The sequence below is a fragment of the Lygodium microphyllum genome, chromosome 3 (assembly GCF_053477565.2).
Source record: "Lygodium microphyllum isolate KBCC chromosome 3, Lygodium_microphyllum_v1.1.10, whole genome shotgun sequence".
NCBI lineage: Eukaryota > Viridiplantae > Streptophyta > Polypodiopsida > Schizaeales > Lygodiaceae > Lygodium > Lygodium microphyllum.
In genome coordinates, this window is record NC_141137.1 from 130,770,292 (window position 1) to 130,789,632 (window position 19,341).

General features: G+C 41.7%; 1 protein-coding gene across 1 annotated transcript; it reads right to left on the minus strand.

Annotated features, from left to right (window-relative positions):
- Window positions 1-232: 232 nt before the first annotated feature.
- On the minus strand, window positions 233-1,639 carry LOC148038903 (F-box/kelch-repeat protein At5g43190-like). Its single transcript, XM_087675487.1, has one exon. The coding sequence runs from the start codon at window positions 1,592-1,594 to the stop codon at window positions 350-352; it is 1,245 nt and encodes a 414-aa protein (XP_087531613.1). The 5' UTR covers window positions 1,595-1,639; the 3' UTR covers window positions 233-349.
- Window positions 1,640-19,341: the final 17,702 nt, after the last annotated feature.

Here is a 19,341-nt window from a genome sequence, read left to right on the forward strand (position 1 = left end):
AATTCTCAACACATTCCACTTAATGTATAACCCACAAAATTGCATTACCTTTTAAGGCAAGGGGAATACCAAAAAGGAACTAGAGGAGTTGTATGTATGAGACAGGCCATTTGTTGATATGCTACCCTATACCATTTGCCCAACGGCCTTTCGTATATAGATTGAACAACTCTCGTGACAATGGTTGGACTCCACGATATGCTTGTTGTAACAAGCACATTCGGATTGCCAATAATCAATTAAAGTTATAGCATTTGTCAATGCAATACATAAAAATATAGGAAAGTTGATATTTGTCTTGAGACCTATATTGGATATTTACAAAGTAGGAATGAGTAATTAACCTAGGTCATCTACTACACTTGGCTTTGCAATTAAAACAGCTCAAAGAAGCAAGGTTAGGCTGGAATGTCATTCCTTTGAAGCTTGTTGAGAGTGAGTAGGTGCCTCTCCTATAGTCGTACATCGATACAGAATACCATGCTTGTTCTTCAATATGATAGATAACCACTGTGTCTTCAGAGCCCCCTCCTGCAGAGAGAACGAAGCAAATTTCATGGCGATCCGGATCAGAATAGGATGTGTACACATTGTGCACAGGGTAGCTTCCCTTCCCAAACTTTGCAGAGAACTCCTGAGGCATGTACCCAACCTCAACCCACTCATAGAGCGTTCGGTCAGACTTTGATCTGGCGATGTGCTTCAGTTCTGCGATGCCAATCTTTAATGGATATCTCCTCTGGAAGTCTCCTTGCTGTTGGAAGTTGCCTTCCAAGAAGAGGCGACCGTGTACAGCATGCAGAGTCACATACAGAGGGTTCCATATGCGTGGCAATGTCGGGAGATCGATCCATCCCCATTCAGATCCATGGAGGCTGTATGTCAGCATGCGAGCACCAGACAGGATGCAGAATCTGCCGTTCCAGAAGACGAACTGAGGGATGCTGCGCCTCGGGAGGCCATCATCCATGGAAGGGGCCAGGGCAGGAGGCGGCGCAAGGATGCGCCATGCCCCGTCGAATGAATCGTAAAGCTCCGCATGCGGCCCTTCTTGAGACTGGGATAGGCCACAGGCCAGGATGTAGACGCGCTTCGAGGCATAATGGTTTCCGAGATCGGGGCTCCGAAAACCTGCTGTTTGGCTAGCGTTCCCCTCCTTCTGCACATAAGCCGCTGCAGCCATGCCCAAATGGGAAAGCTCGGCGACGGAATCCAGCGAAGGAAGAGGAGCGGAGGTGCCGTTCAAGGGATTGAACAGCGTAAGGCGGGTAGAAGGAAGGTCAGCGTAACAAAGGAGGCCATGAGAGGATGCAACCAGGAGGGCGGAGGAAGGAGAAGGAAAGGATAGGTAGTGATGCCGGGGGGAGGTGGTGGCATGGAAGAGGGACAGGAAAGGCTTGTCGCGCGCAGGGCTGGGGCTGTGGTAGAGGAGGAGCCAGAGGGAGGGAGGCGCGCGGGACGACCAGAGGGAGGCGAAGGGGTGAGAGGAGAGCACTAATCGCCATCGCCGGCAGACCAGCCGAGCTTGCAGGACAGAAGGAAAGGGCAGGTAGGACAGAAGCAGCTGCAGGAGGTCCTCCGGTAGATCCTCCATTGGCTCTCAGTGGTGAAACATGTCTGCCTCGTCTTGCCACGCATTTCCTAGCCACATGGCAACATTTATAACATCCACAAAATCAGTCCACATCTCGTGGACATAAAAGTTTGAGTGACACACTAGCCAACTTCCAAGTGTGTGGGGCTGCCTGGGTGCGCATGTGTGAATGAATTAGAGAGAGAGGTCTAGCACGTGAGGGCATCCACGAGCACTCATGTGCATGTGTGAATGAATGAGAGAGATAGATCTAGCACATGAGGGCATCCAAGAGCACTCACCACCTCAACAAGGGTGAAATAGGTTGAGGTATAGTAGTCTCCACATAGCATATTTATTTAGAGCATGTGACATCAATTTCCACCAAAAGCGAAAGGTCTTGGCTACAGTCTCCATCATTGATTGGTTGAAGACATCTCCCCTTCACCCAACAATAGGATTGGCAGCAAATTGCAACAACACCTTCCCTTGCCACACAGTAGGCACTATGCTTGCAACATAGGGCAACATCCTTGACTTCTAACTGCCACAACATCTCTTGGACCTCCTATGCTCAAGACATTGCAAACATCATCAATATTGTGGACCAATATAGGGCCAAAGAAGAAGGGTTGTTAGCTAGCTAGCAACAACAATTGCTAAGATCATATTGGAGAAGGGTTGCCAAAGAGAAGTGTTGCCACTCAATCACCAAAGACAAAGGCTTGTTAGAGAGAAGGAGATTGCATTTGATCAAATGGTACATAAGCAAACATTCAATTGCTCCAAAGACGGTTTACAACTTTAAACATTAAAGTGGAACACTTTCACTTTTAGACCACATGGCAAATTGACTTACAAAATGATCACTCTCTATGCCATCTTCTTCTTCTAGAACATCACTATGTTTATCAATCTCTTCATGTTTTTTATGCTAGATAACACCTTTTAATTTGTAACCTTTGTCTTGAAGAAGGTGGAGCAATGGCCACTCGCTAGCCCTCCTAAATATCAAGGATGTCCACTAGAGAGACACCATCTAGATTAAGCTCACATGGAAAGGCACTAATGAGCACAATAACTACGAGTGTTCTGCACATGCTTCATACACACAGAATGCTAGGCCGCTTCGCGGCAGTGAAGCGGCAAGCAAAGTTGCCGTGCTATTGCATAGCAACTTCGCTCAACAATCCTATTTCTCATCTTTCTCTCTCCTCTTTTTCCTCTCTCTCTCTCTCCCAAATTCCCTATGTCTAAATTTTTTTCTCTCTCTCTTTCTTTGCCTTCTATTTTAGTTTTCTTTTCTTTTCTCCTGGTTCTCTCTCTCTCTCTCTCTCTCTCTCTCTCTCTCTCTCTCTCTCTTTCTCTCTCTCTCTCTCCCCGCTTTTCTTCTCTCTCTCTCTCTCCCCTTTTATTCTCCCCCCTCTCTCCTCTCTTTTCCTTCTCTCTTCCTCTCCTCATTTTTCCTTTTTTTTCTTCTTCTTCTTCTTCTTCTCTCTCTCTCTCTCTCTCTCTCTCTCTCTCTCTCTCTCCATCTTCTTCTTTTTATCCTCCTTCTTCTTCTTCTTCTTCTTCTTCTTCTTCTTCTCTCTCTCTCTCTCTCTCTCTCTCTCTCTCTCTTCTTCTTTTTATCCTTCTTCTTCTTCTTCTTCTTCTTCTTCTTCTTCTTCTTCTTCTCTCTCTCTCTCTCTCTCTCTCTCTCTCTCTCTCTCTCTCTCTCTCTCTCTCTCTCCAAAGCATGTGAAAAACTATGTTCGAAAAACTTTAAATTAAAAAAAGCTTTTAAAATGTTTAATTAAAGAAAAGTTTAAATTAAAAAGTTTAATCTAATTGAGAGAGAAAGAGAGAGAACCTAGGCCCTACACATGAGAGAGAGAGGGGGGAAGGGGGAAGAATTTAATTAAAAAGGGGATGGGAAAAAGAAAGAGAGAGATTATAAGTGAGAGAGAGGGGAAGCGGTTTTAATTTAAAAAAGCGAGGTGAGGGGGGAGGGAAGGCTTCAACGAAAAAAAGGGAGGGGAAGAGAAAATGAGATGTGAGAAAGAGAGGAGGGGAGGGAGATTTGATTGAAAAAGGGAGGTTTGAAAAAGGGGTAAGGTTCGGGAAGCCCTTTGGAGGTTCGGGGCTTTTCGAACCTATAGCTAAAATAATATAGTATATAGTAGTAAGATTTATTCTCATTGTTAAAAGAGACCATGTGTGATACCTTTATAACCGAGGGCCCTAAGTCTTTGTGGTGTTCATCCTTCTTAGTTGAGCCTTCATTCACCTATCTCACTTATACATGTAGCCCTCAAACATGACATTGTCAAAATCTTTGCAAGTTATGTCATTAATGCCTTTGGCCAATCAATGTTCTTTTTGTGCAAGAAGCTTCACAATCTATTGGTATCTTTGCATTGACATTCAAAAGGTCTCTAATGGATCCATTCTTAAGTAGAATTTTTTGTGGTTGGTGAGATCCTTACTTCATGCATACTCCACTCCTATTTGGTGCCAACATGGTTGTCAACTCTTAGATGTAATTTCCAATATTGCCCAATCACTAACATTTCCTTTTGCATAGGTGGGAAACTAGGGAGCCCCCTTCTCAATAGAACTCAATTGTGCCACTCATATATATGCATAGCATATCGTCTAAACTAAATGAAGTTTTAAATATATTTTTACATAATTTCAATGCAGATAACACTGCTATTTGAGCTCAAGGTGTCACTCATATATATGCATAGCATATTGTCTAAAGTGAATGCAGTTTTAAATCTCTTTTTACATAATTTTAATAACACTACCATTTGAATAGAAAGTCATTGTAGACAAATATGGGGTTGGCATCTTGGAACAATGAGTGCCATAAACAATTGTGAGAGAGAGAGAGAGAGAGAGAGAGAGAGAGAGAGAGAGGAAAATTGTGATACAAGGTTGCTCCTCCATGATAGACCACTTATCGCTATCATCCACCATTGAGAGGACTTCCCCACATACACCATGCTTATTCCATTTTGTGAGGCTTCTTTTTTTACAAGGCCATGGCCCTTAACATTTTCATGTTCAAAAGTTAGTTCATTCACCTTCTTTTTTCCAAGACCATGCCCTTCAACATTTTCAAGACCATATGAGGCTTGTTTCTTTTTGTGAGCCTCTCTCTCTCTCTCTCTCTCTCTCTCTCTCTCTCTCTCTCTCTCTCTCTCTCTCTCTCTCTCTCTCTCTCTCTCTACCACATTTTCACTCTCCGTTGTCTGATCGACTAGACACGAGTGAAGAAACAGAGATTGTACTATTGCTTTGTGGATTTCCGCAAAGCCTTTGACACGGTTCCGAGAGAGAGGCTTTTCAGACGCCTACTTGATCTGGGGGTGGATGATGACATGATGTGGGGTATTTATGCACTATATGAGCGGGTTACTAGCAGAGTCAGATGTCCGGGAGGTATATCAGATCCCCTTGTGAGCACCATTGGTGTGAAGCAAGGATACCCACTCTCACTGACTCTATTTGGGCTATACATTGATGAGATAGCAGAGTTTATTCAACAGCGAGCCAGTGGAGGTATAGATCTCAATGGAGCCACAATTCATATCCTACTATATGCAGATGACATTGTGTTGGTCTCAGACTCAGCTCAGGGATTACAGCAGCATTTATTAGCATTAGATGATTTTTGCATATAGAGAGGCATGACAGTGAACCTTGGTAAAACCAAGGTTCTTATATTCCATACATCAGCTTAGATACACAGACAGAGTATTTTCATGGCAGCAGGAGGGAGTATTGAGGTCACTGGATCATATGTATATTTGGGAGTCACCTTTACAGCAGCTTCAGGGACTTTCTCGATGACACAGGCAGCTCGTGACCGCCTCACTAGAGGATACTCAGCATTGGCTCTTATGGAGCGACAGTGTCATCAGGCACATTTCCAGGAGCCTCGCACCAAGGGGTAGCTCTTTGATACTCTAGTCACTCCAGCACTGATGTATGGAGCAGCTATATGGGGGCCAGGCCTTGCCGATTATGTATGGACATTAATGGAGAGACCTCATGTGATCATGATATCTAGATTGATTCGTAGCAAGGCCTCAGTCCCACATGACATTGTGCGAGCAGAGCTTGCCACACCACCCATGCTAGTCGAGGAATTATTTCAGACAGTCTACTTCCTAAGATTTCAGGATATGGACAGAGATCGCATTGCATATAGAGCATATATGGCATCTCAGGAGATGGCTCGAGTGGGGGATACCACATCATGGTATGCACAGACTAGAGCTTGGTTTGACAGACATGGGCTGGACATTGATAGACTCCCACCTCTTCTATATGATACTCAGGCTCCCACTTACACCCTCTCTCTCTCTGAGAGGAACAGAATCATCAGACAGGAGATATGGCATATTTATATACAGAGGACATGGGTCAGCCCTGCACAGCCACTGCCATCGAAGATGGCACATTATTATACACAGTTCTTGAGGATATCAGAGTAGGGATTCATAGAGATTCCGAGATATATGCAGATCTATATGCCCATTGATTGCGAGTTCTTATTGGACAGCTCAGGGTATCATCACATCAGCTTATGATTGAGAGTGGCAGAGCTAGTGGCATCCCACGGGAGGAGAGGATATGCCCCCTTTGCAGATCAGAGGTGGAGAGTGAGGAGCATTTTGTTCTTAGATGCCCAGCATACTCAGAGTTGAGATCTAGATACACATTGAGCAGCTCACTTCAGGGATGTATGACTGATATGGATCAGAGATCATTTGGCCGTTTTCTGGGAGAGGCATGGCACATCAGAGAGTAGAGCACACAGCGGGTCCCAGTCAAAGAGGGGCCCACCCAGACGACTATTACACAGTTCTTTCAGACAGACAGAGTGAGAGCTATTGTACCAGCCTCCAGCTAGACCTCCGGGCTCACACTACAGCAGGCTGAGGACCAGCGTACCCGACGCCGCATGAGGATCCGTGGGTTTCGGACCCCACAGCCACACCGACAGGAGATCCGAAGGATTCTTGATCTACATCGACAGCAGACTGAGATCCGACGACACTCGACACATTGGATCTCAGATCTCCAGTTTGCTCTTTCTCCACCGTCGATGTACCACATCCTGTATCCAAAAGGGATCACCTGCTATTAGCGACTTCGACGACTGCTACTACATCCCAGGATAGTATATCTCCCTGCATCTGTTACATATACACATCGCACCACTTTATCACAGCCGACAGTTGTTCCCCTATCACAGCCGACATTTGTTCCCCTTTTGTAGCCATTATCTGGAGTACCAGAGCTACATACGCACATACACATACACGACACTTATCGCACTCATAGCACCGTATTTTCAGTTTCCAGTTTTTAGCTTTTCATTCAGCACTTTTATTTTGGATAGCTGGACCTCATCAGTTGTATCACAGTTTGTCTCATAGGCCAGTTTTGGTCTTTAGAAGACGTTAATATAACTTTCTCTCTCTCTCTCTCTCTCTCTCTCTCTCTCTCTCTCTCTCTCTCTCTCTCTCTCTCTCTCTCTCTCTCTCTCTCTCTCTCTCTCTCTCTCTCTCTCTCTCTCTCTCTCTCTCTCTCTCTCTCTCTCTCTCTTTGTGTGTGTGTATCACATAACACTTTCACATACCACGGTGATCACAAAGATAATTCATCTCCAACAAACTTTTACCCTTTTATAGTCAATTCTAGAGTGTTTTTTGCATTCATGATCTATGGTTGTTTTATAGATAATTAGGTAATAAGTTTGCTTTAAACTTGCTTTCAAATACCTTGTACTTGTTTGATCGCCAAATTCAACCAAATGCTTTCTGATTCTCTCCAACATTACTTGCATAAATACAAGTTGACCAAACTTCACTTTGAAATAATTTTCTTTCATTTTTCTAACACCATAATATGCAATTGTGCAATAAGAGCCACGTAGATGATTTTGGTGTATGTTTTAATGCTAATTTTTTTTGTCTATAATCTTGATTTAACAATGTGCAATTTTGGGCCCCACAATTCTTGTTGCTAATTTGCACTTCTTAGGTTCTACTACTATAGCTCAAGAGAAGTCGACAAAAATGCAAAACACTCTAATCTCCATGTACATGGTCATAAACATTGTCTTTTCAACAATAATTGCTGCCTTCTTCATATCCACCATTTGTCACACCATTGCTACCACTCAAGTGGTCTAGTCTAATGTCTACCTTGGGCAATGGTATATTGAACCATGATCATTGCTTTGGTGGTTTAACTATGGCAACTGGTGCACTAAACTTGGTTTCCATTTCCAATCTTTCTTCAAATTGCCTCCTAGATTATTTTCCCATCTCTCTTAACTAGTACACCCTTTTCAGCTCAAAAAACTATTCCAACACCTTTACTCTATGTTCTTGGTTGAAGATTCCCTATCAAGCAAAAGGTTATCATTGCAATTCATGTACATCTTTATTGATGCTTTGCCTCTATTTGAATACCAATTCATAAAGTGGCTTAGCACACTCAACAAGATGACTACTTGAAAGCAAACATGTAGCAATAATAGGGTTTGCCTAACTACTATAGTACAATAGATTGCACACAAACTTGCATGAGTAGGCTAGCCCTATGTCATGGTATAATTCTAAGATAAATTACTCTATGATTCTGCAAGGCATTGTAGATATCAACTTGATATTCCTTGATATATAGTTTTCTAGGCTCCACAAATGATAAGCATGTCTTGAAAATTTCATTTTGTTCCACCTTGGACAATCCAATTCTTGGCTCAATGGTCCTTCTTTCACTAGATGTGATTATAGCATTAGGGACTAGATTATTAAAGATCGGGGATGCTATCAATGAGACCAATTGTTTCTAAGTCTATTTCAAGCTCCTCTCATGCCTTCACAATCTCATTTATAACTTTTGACCCTCATCCATATGAATAGTTGTTTAGCATGCCTTTCTACAATATGTTTTATGTTGTACAATAATGCAATAGATCACGGGTTGATTGTATTGGATGATTTTGTTGACCATGCTTTGGCAACTTACCATGTGGATTGGCATAATCCTGATGATGCTTATGCTGTAGTAAATAAGGGGGTTGTTGATATCTATGTAGATAAGCTTCATGGTTCTTACGAATGGCAAAACCTTTCATCAATGATGGTGTATATGGTATTGTGTTTCCGTGTTCTTGTTTGCTTTTAATGTCAAGAAACACTTATACTATACTTAGACTTATACAACTATATTCCAAACTCACAATATTTTTTTGTTCAAAACTATGCTAAATATATATATTTGCTACTTTCTAATGGATTTCAATATTGTTTCAAGGTAATATACAATCAACATTGTTTCAATATAATATATTTAAAAAATACTTAAATTCTTAGTTACATGTTCAAAATCTAGGTCCTAAGATTCTTTTATTTGAACCTAAAATTACCAATGATGATGTGCATGTGTTTCATGGTACATTGTACATGGCATGTATTCTTTTTTCTACAAATACTTTTTGAAGTTTATAACTTAATTATTTACCCACTTAATTAAGTAGTTATGTGCACAAACCTTAAGTCCAAAAGCCCATGCTTTAACTTTTGAACCCTTTGACATACTGTATTCAAAACAATATCTTGATGTGGCTTCATCAAACACTATTCTAGTACAATGTGGAAAGGATTGATATGCTAAAATACCTGGTCTTTGAAGGGAGAAGCCCTGAGTGAAAGTAGATGAGTGGAAGGAATAGTTATGTTGGAAGAAGTAAGAGAGCAAGAGCAAGAGACACATGATGTGGGAATTCCAACAATCACAATGTGTGACTGGCCTTCCCTTATTCAAATGTCACTGAAAGAAGAAAGAATGAAGCAACAATGATGGGTGCCCACCACTTGTAGTATATAGGTGTGCAAGTACTATCTGTGTAATGAATACACATGAAGTTAGGCACATGTGCTTTTACCCCCAACAACCTCCCACTTAAAGGTGATTGTGTCCCTAGTGAGGAGAGAACAAGAAAAAAGTGACAACGTACAAATCTACATAAAGTACAACAAGATGAGAAAATATGCTATCTCATCCAACACCCATCAACTTCTAAAGGAAGGCAAAATGCTCCGTTAAGAGACTTTTAGTGAGAAAATTTGCAAGATTTTGATCAATTAAAATTCAATGGACTTGTCCTCAATGACCTCTCTGATAAAGTGGTAACACATCTCAATGCATTTTATCTTTGCATGGAAGACTAGATTCTTGACCAACTAAATAGCACTCATAAAATCCGAATGTAGTGTAGGGACCACATCAGTAATACCAAGGTCACCAAATGACCTAACCACAGAGCCTCCTTGCAAGCCTTAGTGGGTGCAATATACGTTGCCTTTATAGTGGATAGGGCAGTGTATTTTTGCACCTTGAACATCCAAGAATAACATCTCCAATAGAGGTGAAGACATAGTCATAGGTGGACTTTCTACTATCTACATGTCTCCTACATAATCATAATTAGTGTATGCCACGACTTCTATATCCTGACCACCATAACATATGCACATATTTGCATTGCCCTTAAGATACCTCATGATACCCTTCACAGCATCCCAATGCCACCTGCCAAGTGTAGCCATATAGCATGCCACAACTCCTATTGCAAATACTATGCCAGGACGAGTGGCTATCATGACATACATCAAATTGCCCACCATAAATGCATAAGGGATCTTAGCCATCGTAGCCTTTTGCACATTAGACTATAGACAATTGACTTTACTAATCTTTACATGAGAAGGTAAAGGACAACCAATAGGCTTAACATCCTATATATGAAATCACTCAATGACCTTCTAGATATACTCCTTCTGCGACAAGTAAAGGAGCCCCTTAGAGCAATCACGTATGATGCATATTTGAAGAGTATGTGAGGCCTATCCCATATCCTTCATCTCAAAGCTCTTCTTGAGCTGACCTTTCAAGGCATCCAACTCATCATGAGTGCTCCTAGCAACAATCAACATATCATCGATGTATAGTACCAAAATCATAAGGCTGCCATTATAGACCTTCTTCATGTATAAAAACATATCCATATCACTATAGGTATCTCCTTATGCATGCATGAAAGCATCAAACTTGTGGTACCATTCCCTAGGTGCCCACTTAAGGCCATAAAGGCTCTCTCTCAACTTGCACACTAGGTGTTCCATGCCTTTTTTCTCAAAGCTCTTAGGATGCTACATATAAATCTCATCATGCAAGTCCCCATGTAAGAAAGCCATCATCAACAACATGCTCCTACTTAAAATCCTTAGCAACCAATCTGGCCTTATAGGCTATCTTAGGTGTTCAAGGGTACTTTTCAACTTATACATCCACTTGCATGGCAAAGCACACTTTCCACTAGGCAAAGGAACCAAATCCCACATGATATTTTGCAATGAGTCATACTCTAATTGTATGTCCCTCTTCCAAGAGTGATGTTAATACCTCAACACAAGAAGAAATCGGACAACACAACGGAAGAAGCATGAAGGGAAATGGCCGAAAGCGCAAGGGCAGCCTCAAAAGCTAAGTCAAAGGCAAAAACACATTTTTAAATGCAAGGCGCCCCTAAAACTGTTTGTAAAAGAGCACCAGGCTCTCTCCTGTGCAAATTGTAAAGGTCGATGTGGGTGGTAGGAAGAAAGCTAGGAAGATAGGAGGACAATGGGAAAGAGGGCCTACTGGCCATGTAAAAAAGGAGATAAGGGGATGACCGCCCAAAAGGGATTTAGGGTTTTGTATATAAAGTTGAAAAGTGAATGAAGAGCTTATTCTTTGGTGTGTGGCTAAAGTGGTCTCTTCTTCTCCTCTTTTCTTCTCTTCTTCTTGCTTACTTGTGCTTGTGCTTGAGAGAGGGAGTGTGAGAGGGTGAGGGAGTGAGTGAGTGAGTGAGTAAGGGGAGTGAGGATGAGGGACCGTGGTGAAAAAGCTCTCCATCTTCTCATGTCTTCTTCTCTTCTCCTGTCTCGTGTGCACAGCTATGGAGGATGGAGCAAGATGGAGGATTGAGGATGCTTGAGCTTGCATCTCGAATCGTGGAGCTATCGAAGGGGTTGAGGGAGGAGGCTACTCCATCGAGCAAGCATCAAGGTAAGCTTACTACACTCGTAGGATCGAAGGTGCGTCGGCTAGGTGAGAGATAGCCCTTTGTGCTTGCTTGAAACACTTGAAACAATAAGTAGTTCGTGGGTCTTAGCAGTTGAGTGTAAGCTCCCATTACATTTCGGTTCCGTTACCGGGACAAATGGATTCAAGCTTGAGCACTTGTGCGCTTCAAATCCAGCCTGGAAGTAGGGTTTATCCCCGAACCGATGCTCTTTGAAGGTAGGAGATTTGGGAGCTTAATATTTGAATCAAGTAAGTATTTTGTGTTTTAAATGATTTGGGAAGTAAGAGGAATCATTTCAGTACTTTGGTTGTGATTTTTGTTGCATTTAGAGTAGCCTAGGATTTGGAAATCAAAGCATACCATTGTAGGGTTGCTGCTATAAACAGGCCCAAAATAGGGGCAAAAATCTACCAAAAAAGCAAGAACAAGCATAGGGCAACCCTTAGGTGTAGGCCCAAGGGTATAAGACCTAAGGAAGCAGGAATGAAGGCTCATTTTCAGTACAGTAGTGTGTGAGAGAGAGAGTCAGGTTTTGTGACAGGGCATCAAGAAAATCAACTCCTTGATCCTCGCATACGGGAATTTCCATCATCCCAAGTGAGCTAAACTTGACCCCTGGCTATTGTTTAAAGTTCTTGTGAAGTTTGACAACATGTGCTTGCTACCTTGGATCGAATTGGGCAAATTTATGCCTTGTCAGTGAACTCATCACGTGGAATCGACCCGTTTGATTCCCAGAATCAAACAATCGGCCCATTTGATTCAAATGAATGAAAATTAGACAAGGAAATCAGACTATCCGATTGGCAAAATTGGCTCGTTTGATTTGACTGGTGGTCCGACTCTCAGAATCAAGCAAACCAATATTGGACGAAGCCCAAAATCAAATGAACCCAAAATTAGCTGAAAGCTGATACTCAACTCGTCCGATTCTGAGAATCAGACAACTGCGAGGCTGTATAAAATTAAAAAAAAAAAAAAAAACCACAACTGATTGACTCTGCCAATGAACGTATAGACCGTAGCCAGTAGGAGGACACAGTAGAAATCCTAATAGACCCAAGAGTGGCCAATAATTGCACTTAGAGCTAAAATGTGAGAAGGATCGAAGCTTGCACACGAAAGCTATGGTGGGAGAGTAAGAGCAAGAAAGAGAGAGACAAGAAATGGGAACTCCAACAGTCACAATGTGTGACCAGGCCTTCCTTTATTCAAACTGTCACTAAAAGAATAAATAATAAAGTGATGGTGATCGGCGCCTGCCACCTACAGTGTGTAGTGGCCGTGACTGTCAGTGTAGTAATACACGGGCGGCTAGGCAGAGGCGCCTTTACCCCCAACAACCTCCCACTTAAAGGCGAATCTGCCCTAGTGAGGAGTGAAAAGAAAAAAGAAAAAAAAGATAATACAATGTACACATGTACAACAGGATGAGGAAAGACATCATCTCTATAACGTGTCTGCTTGACCACTTGTGGGACACGTCTTAGCAGCCCATCGGGAGGGGAGTCTAGAAAGCATCACCTAGAACTCGCAAGGAATGTCACAAGGTTTGCGATCTAGGTCTTTCTGAGTCTGCCCCGAAGTGGAAGTATCCGGCCGTTCCCACTTAGGACCGACCTGAAGTCAGGGTTTCTTTCCTATCCGACCGTTCCCACTTAGGACCGACCCACTTTGAGTAGGAACAACAGAGTAGAAGCAGACTCGTGCCATACTTGGTTCATAGAGAATGGGAAATGAGAGGGATGCACCGCTCAACCTCTCTACCCGTAGGGCATAGTCCCATTCCAATCCCCTAAAACAGCACGAATCGGGTTCTAACTTAACAATACCTAAAGTCATCCGATGGTAAATCCTTGTGAGAAGCCTCCCAATTCTCTGGGACCACCCAGCCGTAGGACGGGCGGACCCGTCGGGGGATTCCGTCCACCCGCTTCCCTTGATAGCTTTAGTTGTCTAATTAGATCCTACCACATTTATGTGCGACATTTAAAATCAGCTTCATTAATTAAGCCTTTTAGGGCACAAAGTTCGTTCACGTAATTTACAACACATATACAAAAACAAAACAAGTAGTCCTTTTATCAAACAAGTTCCTTAACTTATATTTAAGCTAATCTTTGTCTCTTGCCCATATAGGAGAATTATGTATCCCTTTTGTCCAACAGAAGTACCCGGTCCAAATCTTATGGCACCGAAATTCCCATCCGTTATCTAGAATAGGATCTTTCAACGTCCCAGAGATTGGGCTCACGGGGATCTCTAACTCCATTCTGGACAAGCAAGGGGTGTCCATAGCTCCACCTGACCCAGAAGCGGTCTAGGAGTGAGATGCCATTTCCGTGGGGTTGGCCTTTTCACCACACGACCATCGGCCTGTGAATCGAGCAGTGTCCTCTTGGGATAATCCGTGATGTGATCTTGGAGATGATCCACGCGTGCAAAATATCCTTCCTTAATTAGTCCAATTAAAATTTAAGCACAATCAAAGCAATCAGCCCTAATATCATATTCTAGAAAAACATTCCTTTATTCCCATGGCAACTTGTCATTACAGACCCCTGCCATGCATTTGCCATCAACACAAGCCTTGGAATATTTATCCAAATCACAATGCAACAATCCCTTGTTTGAAAGAAAAACATTTAGGGTGTTCTTCAATCAACCAAAAAAACTAATTGTATTTTTCCCAAACAATACAATAATAGACGCGACAATAATTCCATCGCATATTCACTCTCCCCCTTGGGGCCAAAGAGTAGAATTTACTTAATATTCCCTCCTTTAGCCTAAGGCATATGCTAAAGGTTCCAATACTATACATGACGTAAGTCCTATCATTCCAATGCAAATTAATCAATCTAGCAAGAGCATTTATGCCTCTTCTCTAAGTGACAATTATCTTTTAGCATTTCCCTAATATGCAACATTTTTTCTTGGCTTTATCTTCCTTTCTCCTAAGGCAAGAAGTTACATGTCATCGATGTAAAGTTTACATAATCTCTCCCATGTATGTACCGTGTATATGCATTTGCGAACTTTAAACAATATTATCCTCGGTAAAGATTAATCAAAGACTCATCAATGCTCAATACTTTAGTGTCCCATATATTGCTTATGCTATGCATGGATTCATCACATAGCAACTAAGTGCAATTTAACTCCCTTTGATACAAGCACTTCACAAACTTTATCTTTGAATATTTGAGATGCGATTTATCCTTTTCAATGACCTATTCTAGCACCACAAGGTACAGAGCCTAATGCATATCTTGCGAGCATTAAAACAAGCATCCATCAATTTGAAAATACATTACTTACGACCGATACCGCAATTGGATTGATAATGATGCCTTCACTCGAAGCTCTGTTGCTGGTCGTAGGATTGTCATCCACACGTGACATTCTTTGCTCGGAGGCCATTGTCCGCAAGTAGACTCAAGAGACTAAGAAGGTGGAATAGATTCGAGATGGGAGAGCGAATGAGAAGATGGTTAAGTTGAGGATCGAGATAGAGGAAAATTGTGCAGCCTCTCGGGGTAACTTCTCTCTCTCTCTCTCTCTCTCTCTCTCTCAAGATCTCTCTCTCAATATCTTGGAGGGATATACTCTCTCTCTCCCTCTCTCTTGTAGCCTTTCGGGGTCTCCTTATGCTCTCTTGTGCCTCCCCATGCCTCATATTTTATAATGAATTAGAGAGGAGGGGATAAGTCTGAGAACAAGACTGGAGGGGCTCTTAGAAGACTTAGTGATTTGATGCTCAGATCATAAATCTGATGGTTGCACTAGCTCCAAAAGGGGGGTAAAACCCCAAGAAACTTGATTAGAAAGCTCTTAGTTCACTCCTTCTTTTCTCTGTTCGAAGTATTGTCTACTGCCTGTAGACTGCGGTTGCGGCATGCGCGATTTCACAAATCACTTTTAGTTATTTTTCTTTTTATAAATTCTCAAAACTAACTAAAATATCACTTTTCTTTTCTTTTAAATGACTTTTAGTTCTATCGTTTTAGGATAATATCTAAAATATAATAGTTTTTTTCCCCCCAAGAATCTAATATTTTTGGACCATTTAAACTATACACATTAATACTAGTGATTAATATGGTTCATAAGTCCCATTCACATTGTACTTTTCATGAAGGGTGGCTACGGTCCTTTATCAATCCAAGAAAAATGTCAGATTTATGAATCTCAATTATTTTAAATATATTTTCAATTGAATGAAAATTATTAGCTATTAATGCTAGTTAGTTTTTACCTTAGTTAGTCTTTAGTTAGTAATCTTACTAACTTATGAATTGACTAACTAACTTTCGAACTAACCAACTAACTTTTATTGTGTGGAAATATTACATCCTCCCCCCCTTAGAGAAATCGATATGTCCTCATCTCGAGAGAAACTGGGGAAGAAAAGTACTAATGGGGCGACCCACCATGCATCCGCTGCGCTACTCTTAATGTTTCAAGTAGTGCACCCATATTATTTGAATTAACCATAGGTACAAGAGAAGGATTTATTCTCAATTGTGTTACATGTCGATTAAGCTTCCAGGAATTTTAGTCCTCCTAATAAGGTTTAGTGGGCTCTAGATCTTCATCTTTATCTGATTCGTCTATATATCCATAGACTACACCTATGTAGCTTAGTTTTCTTGGAGGCTCAATGTCTTCTGGACTTAGATCAGGGTAGTCTGCTTGGATGTGTCCTAGCTCATTACAATGGAAGCATTGACAGTAGGGACATCTTCTACAGATGGCCCTATCTCTCCGCACGTATGGCATCTCTTATCCTGATCTCCATAGTCATCTTTGCTACAATTGCCCAATTTAAGTTCTTGGACGATTGGATTCGCTCGGAGTAATGCGTCTTGCAAGTCCGTTGGACGCATTGCTTCAAGACGGTGGTTCTCAGAGGAGTGTTCAGGCCATGGCAAAGCTTGGATACTTGCTGTGCAATATCCATAGGTGGCGCATATTTTAGTAGGATTACAAACTTTGAGTAGTAAGCTTCCAGGGTTAATTCCAGGTGCTTGAGCTTGAAAAATTCATTCATCTTCAAGGTTTGTTAGGTTGGCGGAAGGTATCATCCGCGTAAAGTATCTTTCAACTAAGTCCACGTAACAATGGCTTTAGAAATACCTTGATCTTTGCACCATTGCTTCCACCATAACCGAGCCTGGTCAACTAACTTCAGTTTTCCAATCATTGCTTGATTCATGGAGGCAGTTCCCGAAGCAGAGAAATAGTCATCCATCGTCTCAATCCATATCTCTACTTCTGTTGCAACATCTAACCCTTCTCCATCAAACTCGGGTGCCTTAATTTGCTTGAGAAGACCCAAAGTCAAGGTTTCTTTTCTATCAGCAAAGTCTCAGCAAAGTCTCTAGGAAGTAGCTAGTGTCAAGCTGCAAATGATCCACTTTGAGTAGGAACAATAGAGTCGAAGCAGACTCATGCCGCACTTGGTTCATAGAGAATGGGAAACGATAGGGATGCACTGCTCAACCTCTCTGCCCGTAGGGCATAGTCCCATTCCGGTCCCCTAAAATGGCACGAATCGGGTTCTAACTTAACAATACCTAAAGTCATCCACCCCTTGCCTGTCCAGAATGGAGTTGGAGATCCCCGTGAGCCAAATGTCTGGGACGTTGGAAGATCCTATTCTAGATAAAGGATGAAAATTTCGGTGCCATGAGATTTGGACCGGGTACTTCTGTTGGACAGAAGGGATACATAATTCTCATGTATGGGTAGGAGACAAAGATTAACTTAATGATAAGTTAAGGAACTTGTTTGATAAAAGGACTGCTTGTTTTGTTTTTGTGTATGTGTTGTAAATTACATGAACGAACTTTGTGCCCTAAAAGGCTTAATTAATGAAGCTGATTTTAAATGTCGCACATAAATGTGGTAGGACCTAATTAGACAACTAAAGCTATCAAGGGAAGTGGGTGGACGGAATCCCCCGACGGGTCCGTCCTACGGCTAGGTGGTCCCAGAGAATTGGGAGGCTTCTCACACATGACCATCGGCCTGTGAATCGAGCAGTGCCCTCTCGGGATAATTCGTGATGTGATCTTGGAGATGATCCACACATGCACAATATCCTTCCTTAATTAATCCAATTAAAATTCAAGTACAATCAAAGCAATCAGCCCTAATATCATATTCTAGAAAAACATTCCTTTATTCCCATGGCAACTTGTCATTACAGACCCCTGCCATGCATTTGCCATCAACACAAGCCTTGGAATATTTATCCAAATCACAATGCAACAATCCCTTGATTGAAAGAAAAGCATTTAGGGTGTTCTTCAATCAACCAACAAAACTAATTGTATTTTTCCCAAACAATACAATAATAGATGCGACAATAATTCCATCGCATATTTGCTCTCTCTCTTGGGGCCAAAGAGTAGAATTTACTTAATATTCCCTCCTTTAGCCTAAGGCATATGCTAAAGGTTCTAATACTAGACATGATGTAAGTCCTATCATTCCAATGCAAATTAATCAATCTAACAAGAGCATTTATGCCTCTTCTCTAAGTGACAATTATCTTTTAGCATTTCCCTAATATGCAACATTTTTTCTTGGCTTTATCTTCCTTTCTCCTAAGGCAAGGAGTCGCATGTCATTGATGTAAAGTTTACATAATCTCTCCCATGTATGTACCATGTATATGCATTTGCGAACTTTAAATAATATTATCCTCGGTAAAGATTAATCAAAGACTCATCGATGCTCAATACTTTAGTGCTCCATATGTTGCTTATGCTATGCATGGATTCATCACATAGCAACTAGGTGCAATTTAACTCCCTTTGATACAAGCACTTCACAAACTTCATCTTTGAATATTTGAGATGTGATTTATCCTTTTCAATGACCTATTGTAGCACCACAAGGTACGGAGCCTAATGCATCTCTTGCAAGCATTAAAACAAGCATCTATCAATTTGAAAATAATTACTTACGACCGGTACCGCAATTGGATTGATAGTGATGCCTTTGTCCGAAGCTTTGTTGCTAGTTGTAGGATTGTCATCCGCACGTGACATTCTTCACTTGGAGGCCATCGTCCGCAAGTAGACTCAAGAGATTAAGATGGTGGAATAGATTCGAGATGGGAAAGCGAAAGAGAAGATGGTTAAATGGAGGATCGAGATAGAGGAAAATTGTGCAGCCTCTCGAGGTAACTCTTCTCTCTCTCTCTCTCTCTCTCTTTCTCTCTCTCTCTCAAGCTCTCAAGCTCTCAAGCTCTCTCTCACAATCTCTTGGAGGGGTATACTCTCTCTCTCCCTCTCTTTTTCAGCCTTTCGAGGTCTCCTTATGCTCTCTTGTGCCTCCCCATGCTTCATATTTATAATGAATTAGAGAGAAGGGGATAAGTCTGAGAACAAGAGTGGAGGGGCTCTTAGAATACTCAGTGATCTGATGCTCAGATCATAAATCTGATGGTTGCATTGACTCCAAAAGGGGGGTAAAACTCCAAGACACTTGATTAGAAAGCTCTTAGTTCACTCCTTCTTCTTTTCTTTGTTTGAAGTGTTGTCTACTGCTTGTAGACTGCGATCCCAGCACGCACGATTTTGCAAATCACTTTTCTTTATTTTTCTTTTTATAAATT

Bases quoted from the DNA above. Each gene is read 5' to 3' on its own strand.
- LOC148038903 (XM_087675487.1), bottom strand. From the start codon at position 1,594: ATGGAGGATCTACCGGAGGACCTCCTGCAGCTGCTTCTGTCCTACCTG.